This window comes from Diaphorina citri, unplaced genomic scaffold (assembly GCF_000475195.1).
Source record: "Diaphorina citri unplaced genomic scaffold, Diaci psyllid genome assembly version 1.1 scaffold3208, whole genome shotgun sequence".
Classification (NCBI taxonomy): Eukaryota; Metazoa; Arthropoda; class Insecta; order Hemiptera; family Psyllidae; genus Diaphorina; species Diaphorina citri.
In genome coordinates this window covers 7,493-20,566 of record NW_007380619.1, presented here as the reverse complement: position 1 = coordinate 20,566, position 13,074 = coordinate 7,493, and the positions used below count along the sequence as shown (strand labels likewise).

Sequence of the window (13,074 nt, the reverse complement as noted above, 5' to 3'; positions counted from 1 at the left end):
GATACCTGCCCTGATCAGGAAGTTAGTATAGACTAGGAAATACGAACAGAATAGAATAAAGTTTGTGTCCCTACTCATTAGACCTAGCGAAGTACTACACATTTGTTATTAACTTGAAGGAGACACAAGTCAGCACTGACGATTAACAATGTACCTAGCTCAAAAATCAAAAGTTAGACATGATCAGATCATCTTAACACAGCTCATATCAGTCCTCGCTATGTATTACCGAAAATTTATACGTTTCTAAATTGAAAATCCTTTTACGTGAGTTAGAAAATTCACCTGCAGGCTAGTCGAGGCGACTTGTGTTTAGAATTAAATTGTTTTCTGAATGGGTAGAATTAGTATAGACTAGGAAATACGAACAGAATAGAATAAAGTTTGTGTCCTCTACTCATTAGACCTAGCGGAGTATACACATTTATTAACTTGAAGGAGACAAAAGCCAGCACTGACGATTAACAATGTAGCTCAAAAATCAAAAGTTAGACATGATCAGATCATCTTAACACAGCTCACTACTGGTCTACTGCTAATACACAGCTCATATCAGTCCTCGCTATGTATAGGTACTTGGATATACGGTCTACTGGTAATAATGCTCGACTGTCTTTCTGTGTCAACTTGTCCAGCATTTTAGAAAACCAACATTGGCAACATTCATTTCATACTAACTTAAAGCGAAACTAATGGCAGATCAAAAAAATACCATATAGCGCCTACTGGTAATAATGCTCGACTGTCTTTCTGTGTCAACTTGTCCAGCATTTTAGAAAACCAACATTGGCAACATTCATTTCATACTAACAGCAAAACTAATGGCAGATCAAAAAAATACCATATAGCGCCATGACAAAGGTTTATGGTTGCTAGTTAGAAGTTAGGAGGTATTTATCTGAGGGATATAAATTTTTCCCCTACAAGACCACAAGAGTATTCTTATTTTTCTTCGTAAGAGAATAAAAAATCATCATAAATCAAAGAGTGACATGTAATAAAAAAAGAGAGAAAATAGTGAAAGACACAAAAGAGATTTAGAAGAGCAAAAGAAAGAGAGAGGAGGGGGGAGGAAGAAACATGCAGCTGAAATAATGAAAAGGGAATATTGGGGAGGAGGACATCATAAATCAAAGAGTGACATGTAATAAAAAAAGAGAGAAAATAGTGAAAGACACAAAAGAGATTTAGAAGAGCAAAAGAAAGAGAAAGGAGGGGGGAGGAAGAAACATGCAGCTGAAATAATGAAAAGGGAATATTGGGGAGGAGGAGGAGGAGGGGAGATAATAATTATCAGACTATACCTCCCCTGATCCCTTGTATTTTCTTTTCACCTATTATTATTTCGTTAAACCTTAATAATTTTGTGACATATTCTCTTCAGGAACAGCAAAAAGTAAAGAAGGAACACAATGACAATGACTAGAATGACAGAATGTGTAAACAAAATGATAAGGAGAAGGGACAAAATAATGACTAGAATGACAGAATGTGTAAACCAAACAAAATGATAAGGAGAAGAGATTTAGAAGAGCAAAAGAAAGAGAAAGGAGGGGGGAGGAAGAAACATGCAGCTGAAATAATGAAAAGGGAATATTGGGGAGGAGGAGAGATAATAATAATTATCAGACTATACCTCCCCTGATCCCTTGTATTTTCTTTTCACCTATTATTATTTCGTTAAACCTTAATAATTTTGTGACATATTCTCTTCAGGAACAGCAAAAAGTAAAGAAGGAACACAATGACTAGAATGACAGAATGTGTAAACAAAATGATGAAGAGAAAGAAAAGTTCCTTTTACAAAAACAAATTTCATCATCGATATTGTTTTTATACTTTTTACCTTGAGTAAGGTGGTAAACAAATTAAAAATGGCCGAAAGAATTGAACGTCACTAAAAAGCTTTTTAGGAAAAACTATAAGAAATAATTATAAATAATATCTAAAATAAAAATTAAAAAATCTAAACCATGTTGTTATTTGAGGTAATTTTGTTCGGTTGATGGTGCGTTGCATCTTGAGTTCACATCCTTCCTGAAAAGAATAGCCTCAACACTAAGTGCAAAATGGAACAAGTGAGTCAGCCAGTTATCAGGGTGGATAAAAACCAAGGTTGAAAAGTTGAAATAGCGATAATACGGGCAGTGTCCCTGAGGCTGCGAGGGAGCCGTTAGGTACAAGGCCAGAAGTTTAAACTTGGAAGATGGAGCAGGGGTTCCCTAATGTGATGTTGTTTTCTGGAGATGTTTCGAAAAAAAAAAAAATCTAAACCATGTTGTTATTTGAGGTAACTTCGTTCATTGAATTCTAGTATCTCTTCCTCTTCTATTCCATTTAACAATCCAGAATTCTCCTGTTCAACTTACCCCTCAGGTATGGAAGAGGCAAACTTGGATGCGAGCCCCATTCATTCTTTCATTAATACACAAACTTACGCACAGTGATAACAAGATATCGGTCATTCATTAGAGTTGTGCTTCCTCACGGTACTGAATTAACTTATCGAAGTTATTTAACGGAAGCTTTGCGTTCGTGACCTAAATACCTACATAGGTACCTACTCATTATGAGTTTCTTGTGTGGAAGATGTAATGAGGAGCTGGAATGTGATAATCCCACGGATTTTCCAACTTGTTGTAACTGTGACAAAAGTTACCATTTCCAATGCAACACGGTGGGGGAAACTTCATGGCGAACAATGGGCCCCCAGAGAAGGGGGGCGTGGACTTGTGCAAGTTGCAAAGGTAATTCGACTCGGACCAAGAGTAACACAAGCAACACTCAGGTCACTCCCAGCTCATATCTCGCTATGTATAAGGTAGGTACTTGGATATACGGTCTACTGGTAATACACAGCTCATATCAGTCCTCGCTATGTATATAGGTACTTGGATATACAGTCTACTGGTAATACACAGCTCATATCAGTCCTCGCTATGTATAGGTACTTGGATATACAGTCTACTGGTAATAATGCTCGACTGATGTCTTTCAGTGTCAACTTGTCCAGCATTTTAGGAAACCAACATTGGCAACATTCATTTCATACTAACTTAAAGCGAAACTAATGGCAAATCAAAAAAAAAATTCCATATAGCGCTATGACCAAGGTTTATGGTTGCTAGTTAGAAGTTAGGAGGTATTTATCTGAGGGATATAAATTTTCTTAACTTGAAGGAGACAAAAGCCAGCACTGACGATTAACAATGTAGCTCAAAAATCAAAAGTTAGACATGATCAGATCATCTTAACAGAGCTCACTACTTCTACTGGTAATATTAGGTAGGTATTAAATGTTAACTGTATTATGCTTCTCTTACCTCTTCTGCCGTTGTAGAAGGAAAGGGGGGACATAGGAAACTTAGAGAAAAGAAAGATGTTAAGTATGAACAATGTATTATGTTGAAACAAATGAAGAAAGAAAGAGAGAGAGACAATTCAATGTTCTCATGATGAAATAATAAGGTAAAAGAAAAGAAAGAGAACAGGAGATAGATATAGATTAGACATAAAGAGAAGATTATCTTTGCCCAAGTCGAATTATTACGTACATACGAGTATAATAACTCTATTACTTTTCATAAGAGATCAGGAAATCAATGTTCTCATGATGAAATAATAAGGTAAAAGAAAAGAAAGAGAACAGGAGATAGATATAGATTAGACATAAAGAGAAGATTATCTTTTCCCAAGTCGAATTATTACGTACATACGAGTAGGTATAATAACTCTATTTCTTTTCATAAGAGATCAGGAAATCCTGATCTCTTTTGAAAAATAATAGAGTTATGATACTCGTATGTACGTAATAATTCGACTTGGGTATTGTTTTCATAGTTAAAATATCATTGTTTTCATAGGAAAAAGTCATGAAATATGGTTTTGCGCCAGTTTCAGAGAATATTATTTATATTAATCAACTATTATAAATTTTATAAAAGACTACAATAACCACCAAAAACTATTTCCTGATCTCTTATGAAAAATAATAGAGTTATTATACTCGTATGTACGTAATAATTCGACTTGGGTCACTTGGGTATTGTTTTCATAGTTAAAATATTATTGTTTTCATAGAACAAAGTCATGAAATATGGTTTTGCGCCAGTTTCAGAGAATATTATTTATAATAAACAAATGCTTGCACTCAGAAGTGAAAATAATAATAGCTAATTAATTCGGACATTGTTATTTAGGAAAAAAGAAAAAGAAATTCGAATAATAAAAAGGCATTTCATTGGTAAAATTAATTTATTGATTTGCACAATACATAATAAAGACACTCAAGTAACCAAGTAGGTATCAAAAAGATAGGTACAAAGAAAGTATATACATAGGTAATTAATTGCACCCACTTACTTTATTATGACAACTTATGAATAAAAGAAAAGAAGGTACTCTTACTCAAATTAAATGAGAGAGGTACATAATAAAAAATGAACAAAATAAAATGAAAATTACTTCACAATCTGAAATCTGGGGATGAGTATAGTAGAATGGCCAAAGCGTGTATTCGACACTGAGTTTCATTCAATATTCCTCCACTACTACCACTACACTACTATGACACTGCTCTGCATATCACTCAAAATTACAAACGTCTCGTATCTCCTCATCATCATCATCTCACTCATTATCAACTTTCCCTTCACAATCTACAATTCATTTAATTTATTGATTTGCACAATACATAATAAAGACACTCAAGTAACCAAGTAGGTATCAAAAAGATACAAAGAAAGTATATAGGTAATTAATTGCACCCACTTACTTTATTATGACAACTTATGAATAAAAGAAAAGAAGGCACTCTTACTCAAATTAAATGAGAGAGGTACATATAAAAAAAAATGAACAAAATAAAATGAAAATTACTTCACAATCTGAAATCTGGGGATGAGTATAGTAGAATGGCCAAAGCGTGTATTCGACACTGAGTTTCATTCAATATTCCTCCACTACTATCACTACACTACTATGACACTGCTCTGCATATCACTCAAAATTACAAACGTCTCGTATCTCCTCCTCATCATCATCTCACTCATTATCAACTTTCCCTTCATAATCTACAATTCATACGTCTCGTATCTCCTCATCATCATCTCACTCATTATCAACTTTCCCTTCATAATCTACAATTCATTAACCGGGTATTTATTGAAGGGAAATACAATGAGAAGGTAAAATGCAAGATATTTAACTTACATTCTTGATTCTTGTCAGCAATAACACCGTGATGATCCACTATGTAGAGCACTAATAATATCCAAATATAAACGGGAGGCCCAGGGCCTTTGAACCAGTTACTCATTGTTATCGAGTAAGCTTTCTGTATTTGAATTAAAAGGGAGGCCCAGGGCCTTTGAACCAGTTACTCATTGTAATCGAGTAAGCTTTCTGTATTTGAATTAAAATAAACTACATTCGCACGAATAGACACTAATCGCTTCCCTTCAACACTTTGTTGCTAAAATTCAACTTCTCATTATTCGGACAATAAAACGATTTCGTACACATTTAAATAATATCCAAATATAAACGGGAGGCCCAGGGCCTTTGAACCAGTTACTCATTGTAATCGAGTAAGCTTTCTGTATTTGAATTAAAAAACTACATTCGCACGAATAGACACTAATCGCTTCCCTTCAACACTTTGTTGCTAAAATTCAACTTCTCATTATTCGCACAATAAAACGATTTCGTACACATTTGGATTGTGACGATTGAAAACGATAGAATAATATAAAACACTAAAATCTCACACTTTGTATTTGTATTACAACTTCTAGCAACAAGAACACCCGGGGTAAAATAAAGAAATTTGCTAGATTATTATGAGAAAGTGAAAAAAATTAAACTACAATCATTTACAAAATGATAAAAAAAAATATAACTACACCAGTAGGTATTATCACGCTGGAACACAAAACTTTGTGAGTTTTGTGTGCCTTTAAAAAACAATTGATCGTAAAGTGATTTAAGATAATTGCTATTCATACGTTTGTGAAAATATCATAAAATAATTATTTACTTAAATAAAATATTTGACCAACTTGAAGATTTTCAAAACATTTACAAAGTGACAATTTTTAATTTTTAACCAAAGAAATAAAATAAAAATAAAACCCCCAGTTAGTTTTCAAGTTTAAATCAGATTCACAATGGCTGGTGAAGTTTCATTCAAAGCTTATCTCTCCACCGAGGGATACAACCCAGAGGTCCGCAGATTCAGTCTAGACCAGAATGTGGTCACTAGCTTCATCTATCTGAAGGAGAAACTAAGGGCCCTATTCCCAACCCTAGCCCGCTCACAGAGCTTTGATATCTTCTGGAAAGGTAATTTTACTATTGAACAGAAAATAGACAAAGGGGGATATTCCTGAGCTTTTTCTTAAATCTAGATTTGAAGAAAAGAGAAGAAGAGTAGCTATATACCTAAAAAAAACTGACCATCGAAAATTTGACCCAGCTTTGATATCTTCTGGAAAGGTAATTTTACTATTGAACAGAAAATAGATAAAGGGGGATTTTCCTGAGCTTTTTCTTAAATCTAGATTTGAAGGAAAGAGAAGAAGAGTAGCTATATATCTAAAAAAAAAAACTGACCATCGAAAATTTGACCCGATTACATTAAATTCCTTTCTACATATATGATAAGGAAAGTAAAAAACTTGAGGAATATTATCTGTCAATCTTTGGCACTATGTGCAGCCTTTGGGAGCTCTGCACGGGACCTTTTTTTCTGGATGAATTCTATTTCTATTTTTCAAACAGGTAACCTCTATTGTGGAAACTTTTAGAATTTTAGATGGGAGGTAGCCACTAGTCGTATTATTTTCCGTTCCCAATTTTCATGTTAATAGTGGTGGAAAAAAGGGGCATTGGTACAATGCCAGGCAATGTTCGATTTCCCTATTTTCCACCACAACCATGAACATTGCGAAAGAGAAATACGCGAACTGTTAATTTCATTTAGTCGCCTTCAACTCCAGACCTCAGCTTTTGATTTATTACCTACTCTAATATGGAGTGTAATATGAACATGACTATATGAGAGAGAGAGAGAGAGAGAGATTTTTTCTTTTTTAAATCTCGAAAAGTTGATGAAATATCGTATTGTTAATGAAAAAAATACATACATAACTTCCATTTTTAGATTTTTTAGGTGCTAGGTCAACACGAGAACACCAGAAAGTAGCCCGTTGAAATATTATTTTGCAATCGAAATCTGGACTCTGAAAATTGAACCCAGGACCTTCTGTATGAGAAGCAAGCACGTTACCACTGGACCAACTTCATTTAATATTCTCTAGCTGCAGACTGCATGAAGATCTTAACTACAGATGAGGGTCGAAGTAAAGCTTTACAAACTCATAAAACGAGGTGAATTATTCTACTTTTACTTATCTCGAATCTCCAAGCTTAAAGAAAACATTTTCAAAATCTAATGCATATTGATTAACCCCTTGAAGCTTTTGACAATCTGCTAAGCTTTTTAGTGACGAGGGTTTAACCCTTTATTGACTATTCGGTGACTTACTAGCTTACTACCCGTCTACTTACATTAACATCACCTAACCTGAGTAGGGCCGGGATAATCCAGTAGTAGTCTTACTTTCCAAACTTAGAACTTTCGGGTTTAGTGAAAACGTCATCCTATGGTTTCAATCCTACCTTTGCGGGCGACACCAATGCGTCTGGGCGCCGAAGGGAAAAGGTCTAGGTTCTTACCAGTTGTTTCAGGAGTTCCCAACCCAGGACCTTCTGTATGAGAAGCAAGCACGTTACCACTGGACCAACTTCATTTAATATTCTCTAGCTGCAGACTGCATGAAGATCCTAACTTCAGATGAGGGTCGAAGTAAAGCTTTACAAACTCATAAAACGAGGTGAATTATTCTACATTTACTTATCTCGAATCTCCAAGCTTAAAGAAAACATTTTCAAAATCTAATGCATATTGATTAACCCCTTGAAGCTTTTGACAATCTGCTAAGCTTTTTAGTGACGGGGGTTTAACCCTTTATTGACTAATCGGTGACTTACTACCCGTCTACTTACATTAACATCACCTAACCTGAGTGGGGGCCGGGTTAATCTAGCAGTAGTCAGTACCCAATAGACGGTCACTCTTCCGAATACTAACTACGCGCAACGTTGCTCTGTGATTCATTGAGAACTGGTTCATTCATCTCTGGAGATCTTGAGTTATTCAATCCTTGTTTTCTATCTAGAAGGAACGCGTGCTGACTTTTGCTGTTCATACTCCAAGCTTAAAGAAAACATTTTCAAAATCTAATGCATATTGATTAACCCCTTGAAGCTTTTGACAATCTGCTAAGCTTTTTAGTGATGGGGGTTTAACCCTTTATTGACTATTCGGTGACTTACTACCCGTCTACTCACATTAACATCACCTAACCTGAGTGGGGTCGAGATAATCCAGCAGTACCCAATAGACGGTCACTCTTCCGAATACTAACCACGCGCAACGTTGCTCTGTGATTCATTGAGAACTGGTTCATTCATCTCTGGAGATCTTGAGTTATTCAATCCTTATTTTCTATCTAGAAGGAACGCGTGCTGACTTTTGCTGTTCATATCTCAGGATTTTCCTCAGGGTTTTCCAATATACAGTAGAATGTACGTGTGTATGGTAAGGTTAAAGTAATGAATTCAGGATTTGCTAGAGTAAGAAAAGTAGAGAGTACCCTATACCCTGGCTAACAACTATAACTATAACACAGGTACCTGGGATTTTCCTCCAGATATGATGAGGAGAGAGGAACGCCAATACCAAAGGACAGTGGGGAGTGGGGGAAACAGAGGAAAAGTGAAAAATTACCACAGAAAACGTTTTTTCCGCTTTTGTCCCTTCTTTTTCTCTTTTTTACTTCATTCTTCATTTTTCTTAACAGCGCTCTTTTTTCTTCTTTAAAGAATTCATTTTTAGTCTCTTTTTGATTTTCCCGTCCTGAGAGAAAATATTAAAATAATCCCAAGCTCAGAATATTCCCTCCCAGAGTCACTTTGATTTGAGGCCAAAGGCTGGGAATTATGTAATCTCATTTGTTTTGATGGAACACTTTTGTCATTTCTTGTAAGGTCCCATATTTCGTAAATGTTGACCAAAGGATACCTATAGCGTATAGCCTATAGGTACGTTATACGATTACGATTATTACCTATGCAGAGACAGACCTACCTACCTAATACCTAATGCAATAATATTTCTTGAAAAAATATTTAAATTAAATTCAAAAGTTTTTGATGAAAGTATTGGAATAATACCTATGTTGGTGGAGATGTCTTATGCACTATTTTGATGATATCAAGTATTGGAATAATATATACTATTATGTTGGTGGAGATGTCTTATGCACTATTTTGATGATATCAAGTATTGGAATAATATGTTGGTGGAGATGTCTTATGCACTTAGAGTCACTTTGATTTGAGGCCAAAGGCTGGGAATTATGTAATCTCATTTGTTTTGATGGAACACTTTTGTCATTTCTTGTAAGGTCCTATATTTCGTAAAAGTTGACCAAAGGATACCTACCTATAGCGTATAGCTTATAGGTACGTTATTCGTTATACGATTACGATTATTACCTATGCAGAGACATACCTACCTACCTACCTAATGCAATCATATTTCTTGAAAAAATATTTAAATTAAATTCAAATTTGTTTTGATGGAACACTTTTGTCATTTCTTGTAAGGTCCTATATTTCGTAAAAGTTGACCAAAGGATATAGCTTATAGGTACGTTATACGATTACGATTATTACCTATGCAGAGACATACCTACCTACCTAATGCAATAATATTTCTTGAAAAAATATTTAAATTAAATTCAAATAATGGTGTACAAGTGGGTGTGACAATTTATTAACGGTGCCATGAAGGTACTTGGTTGATGTCTCCAGCACAGAATCCAATAGATACAAATGATTCAGTATTCATAATATCTAGAGGATCATACATTACAACGGACTGGGTTTCATACATACGGATATCACCTGCACTAGACACTTCACTTGGGCTAACTTCACTCAGATCACTGTTTGAATTAATATTACACTTGCTTGCATTAACTTCACTCATATGACTGTGTGAGGGCTTACTGATTGCTTCTGGAGATGATGTCACTTGATCCAAGTCTTCTATTAAGACAAGTTTCTCCATGTCCAATGGTTCGAGAGATGAGGTGGATGTCTGACAAGATGGAGAAGTCAAACTGTTTTTAAACAAAGTTGTGAAAGAGTTTCTTGATTTTGATGTGGAAGTCGAGTGTTTATCAAACGGAGTTGTGACGGCGTCTTCAAGTTTCTCCATGTCCAATGGTTCGAGAGATGAGGTGGATGTCTGACAAGATGGAGAAGTCAAACTGTTTTTAAACAAAGTTGTGAATGAGTTTCTTGATTTTGATGTGGAAGTCGAGTGTTTATCAAACGGAGTTGTGACGGCGTCTGTAGAGTTTGGTTCCGCACTCAATGTTACATCAGAACTATCTTCTGGTTCCATTTTACACATGTCGCTAACTTTCGCACAACTTTCAGTTACTAGATGTGTTTGCGAGTTCTTACTTTTGAAATCCCGTGCTGCTTCGTTCATTAAAACTTTTATTGTTTCCTCGATTTTTCTGGAAACTTGTGGCTTGTTACTATAGTTTTCTTTGAATTCATTTGGGAAATGCATTCGGAAAAAGTTGGACAATGTTTCTCTCTTGTGTTTGAATTCAATGTCGATGTCACTTCCATTGGTTACTATGGAAAGGTCATCCAACATGTCTGATATGGCGGTGCTACTCAGCAGTTTATAGAGATCAGAGTATCTGAAGAGATCAGTAGGTGATGGGAGTAGAGTGGAAATGGGTTGCCCCAATATTCTTTCAACAGAGTTCTGTACACTTTTGACGAGTTTGATTTTCTCTTCGGGTAAAATTGCCTTGAAATCACTTGGATGTAATAGGAAATGATGTTCCACCTTCTCTGCCTTGTAGTTGACGAGTTTGATTTTCTCTTCGGGTAAAATTGCCTTGAAATCACTTGGATGTAATAGGAAATGATGTTCCACCTTCTCTGCCTTGTGATTACAACTCGGATAAAATGTTTTCACTGATGATGAACTCGGTCCGTTATGGATTTTGTTTTTCTTCACAAACAATGCCTTGAGTTGCTCTTTGAATTCGAGTGGACTTTTCAATTTCAGTCGATTATCATTGAACGTTTTCACAGAGTGCCTTGTGATTACAACTCGGATAAAATGTTTTCACTGATGATGAACTCGGTCCGTTATGGATTTTGTTTTTCTTCACAAACAACGCCTTGAGTTGCTCTTTGAATTCGAGTGGACTTTTCAATTTCAGTCGATTATCATTGAACGTTTTCACAGATGTTTTGGATTTGAAACTCTTGTTACATCGAATCTTTCTCAGTGAATTTGTATAGTCTATGTCTGTCAATGATGTTTTCCTAGTGGGATGAATGTATGAGTTTTCGGTTTTGAGTGTCTCAACATGGGATATTGTGGCTTCTAATAACATTTTCCTCAATAAGAATACAACTCCGGCTAGAGATAGGAAGAACATGGCTGTCACATGTGCAGGTATTTCCTCAGTGGATTCTTCAAATCTTGAATCATTTGGGTCCAGCATTGTATTAGGAAGAGGGTGTGCTATTTGGGAGGTACTTGTTAGGTTACGAGAATTTAGTCGATTGTCGTTCATTAAGGTTTTACTTTTTTTATGACAGAGCAAAAATGAGATATACTTCAGCAATGATTTAGACAAATTATACGTATTAGGAAGAGGGTGTGCTATTTGGGAGGTACTTGTTAGGTTACGAGAATTTAGTCGATTGTCGTTCATTAAGGTTTTACTTTTTTATGACAGAGCAAAAATGAGATATACTTCAGCAATGATTTAGACAAATTATACTGGTCACTGATTATTTATACTGGCATCTGTAGATACACATATGTAGTTGGTTCATAATCCAAATGAAATTATAATAATGTGAAGACCAACAATCAACAATAAACGTCGAGCTTTTTTTTATGTTTTTAATTTTCTTTATTCAACGTTCATTATTGGAGTTGTTTGCTATGAGAAATACTGGGAAACAATAGAGAGAGTTGTTTAGAGTTCATAATCCAAATGAAATTATAATAATGTGAAGACCAACAATAAACGTCGAGCTTTTTTTATGTTTTTAATTTTCTTTATTCAACGTTCATTATTGGAATTGTTTGCTATGAGAAATACTGGGAAACAATAGAGAGAGTTGTTTAGATAGAATAGAGAACGAGAAGTGTGTGCACAAGATGAGACGAGAAAAACAAACAGAGAGGAGAGAAGGTGAGAGTGAGTGGATATAGAAAAATGTAATTAAAAAATAGGTACTTAATTACAATTCATTTTGTAATGAAAATTTATACGTTTCTAAATTGAAAATCCTTTTACGTGAGTTAGAAAATTCACCTGCAGGCTAGTCGAGGCGACTTGTGTTTAGAAATTGTTTTCTGAATGGGTAGAATTAGGCTGAGTACGAGTTGGTTCCCAACTGGGAAAAAACGTATTAGTTGGTTCCGGTTGGAAAAAGGTTTGTATGAATTGGTTCCCTGATACCTGCCCTGATCAGGAAGTTAGTATAGACTAGGAAATACGGACAGAATAGAATAAAGTTTGTGTCCTCTACTCATTAGACTTCATATTAGATATTAAAAACAAGCAAATTACAAAGCAAAAAAATAAACAAATATAAAATAAATAATAAACATGGCCGCCGGGACAGAAGGTTAGAAAAAATACCTAACACCCCCACGCTATCCTTGCTTAAGTTACCACTCCAATGCAAAACTTTAGAAACAATGTCCCGTCTCAACTCGTCTAACTTGAAGGAGACAAAAGCCAGCACTGACGATTAACAATGTAGCTCAAAAATCAAAAGTTAGACATGATCAGATCATCTTAACAGCTCACTACTGGTCTACTGGTAATACACAGCTCATATCAGTCCTCGCTATGTACAGGTACTTGGATATACGGTCTACTGGTAATA

At 35.2% G+C, this 13,074-nt stretch overlaps 2 protein-coding genes across 3 annotated transcripts; one reads left to right on the top strand and one right to left on the bottom strand.

Annotated features, from left to right (window-relative positions):
• The first annotated feature begins 6,147 nt into the window (after positions 1-6,147).
• On the top strand, positions 6,148-6,433 carry LOC113471881. The gene has a single exon (XM_026831346.1). It carries the CDS (start codon positions 6,168-6,170, stop codon positions 6,387-6,389), a length of 222 nt encoding a protein of 73 aa, XP_026687147.1. The 5' UTR covers positions 6,148-6,167; the 3' UTR covers positions 6,390-6,433.
• Positions 6,434-9,879: 3,446 nt separating this feature from the next.
• Positions 9,880-12,005, bottom strand: LOC103520093. Of its 2 annotated transcripts, none has more exons than XM_026831345.1 (4): positions 11,826-12,005; positions 11,256-11,684; positions 10,349-11,008; positions 9,880-10,198 (listed from the first exon to the last, which is right to left on the bottom strand). In XM_026831345.1, the coding sequence occupies exons 1-4, from the start codon at positions 11,880-11,882 to the stop codon at positions 9,902-9,904; spliced, it is 1,443 nt and encodes a 480-aa protein (XP_026687146.1). In that variant the 5' UTR covers positions 11,883-12,005; the 3' UTR covers positions 9,880-9,901. The 2 variants fall into 2 exon arrangements, with proteins under 2 accessions (XP_026687146.1, XP_008483409.1); XM_008485187.2 differs by having other exon boundaries at positions 11,256-11,796; positions 11,937-11,983.
• Between the last annotated feature and the right edge of the window lie 1,069 nt (positions 12,006-13,074).

Coding starts and splice junctions, on each gene's coding strand:
- LOC113471881 (XM_026831346.1), top strand. CDS start 6,168: ATGGCTGGTGAAGTTTCATTCAAAGCTTATCTCTCCACCGAGGGATAC.
- LOC103520093 (XM_026831345.1), bottom strand. CDS start 11,882: ATGAACGACAATCGACTAAATTCTCGTAACCTAACAAGTACCTCCCAA. Junction 11,685..11,825: donor GTACCTCCCAAATAGCACAC/CCTCTTCCTAAT, acceptor CAAATAGCACAC/CCTCTTCCTAATACAATGCT. Junction 10,199..10,348: donor CATCTCTCGAACCATTGGAC/ATGGAGAAACTT, acceptor GAACCATTGGAC/ATGGAGAAACTTGTCTTAAT.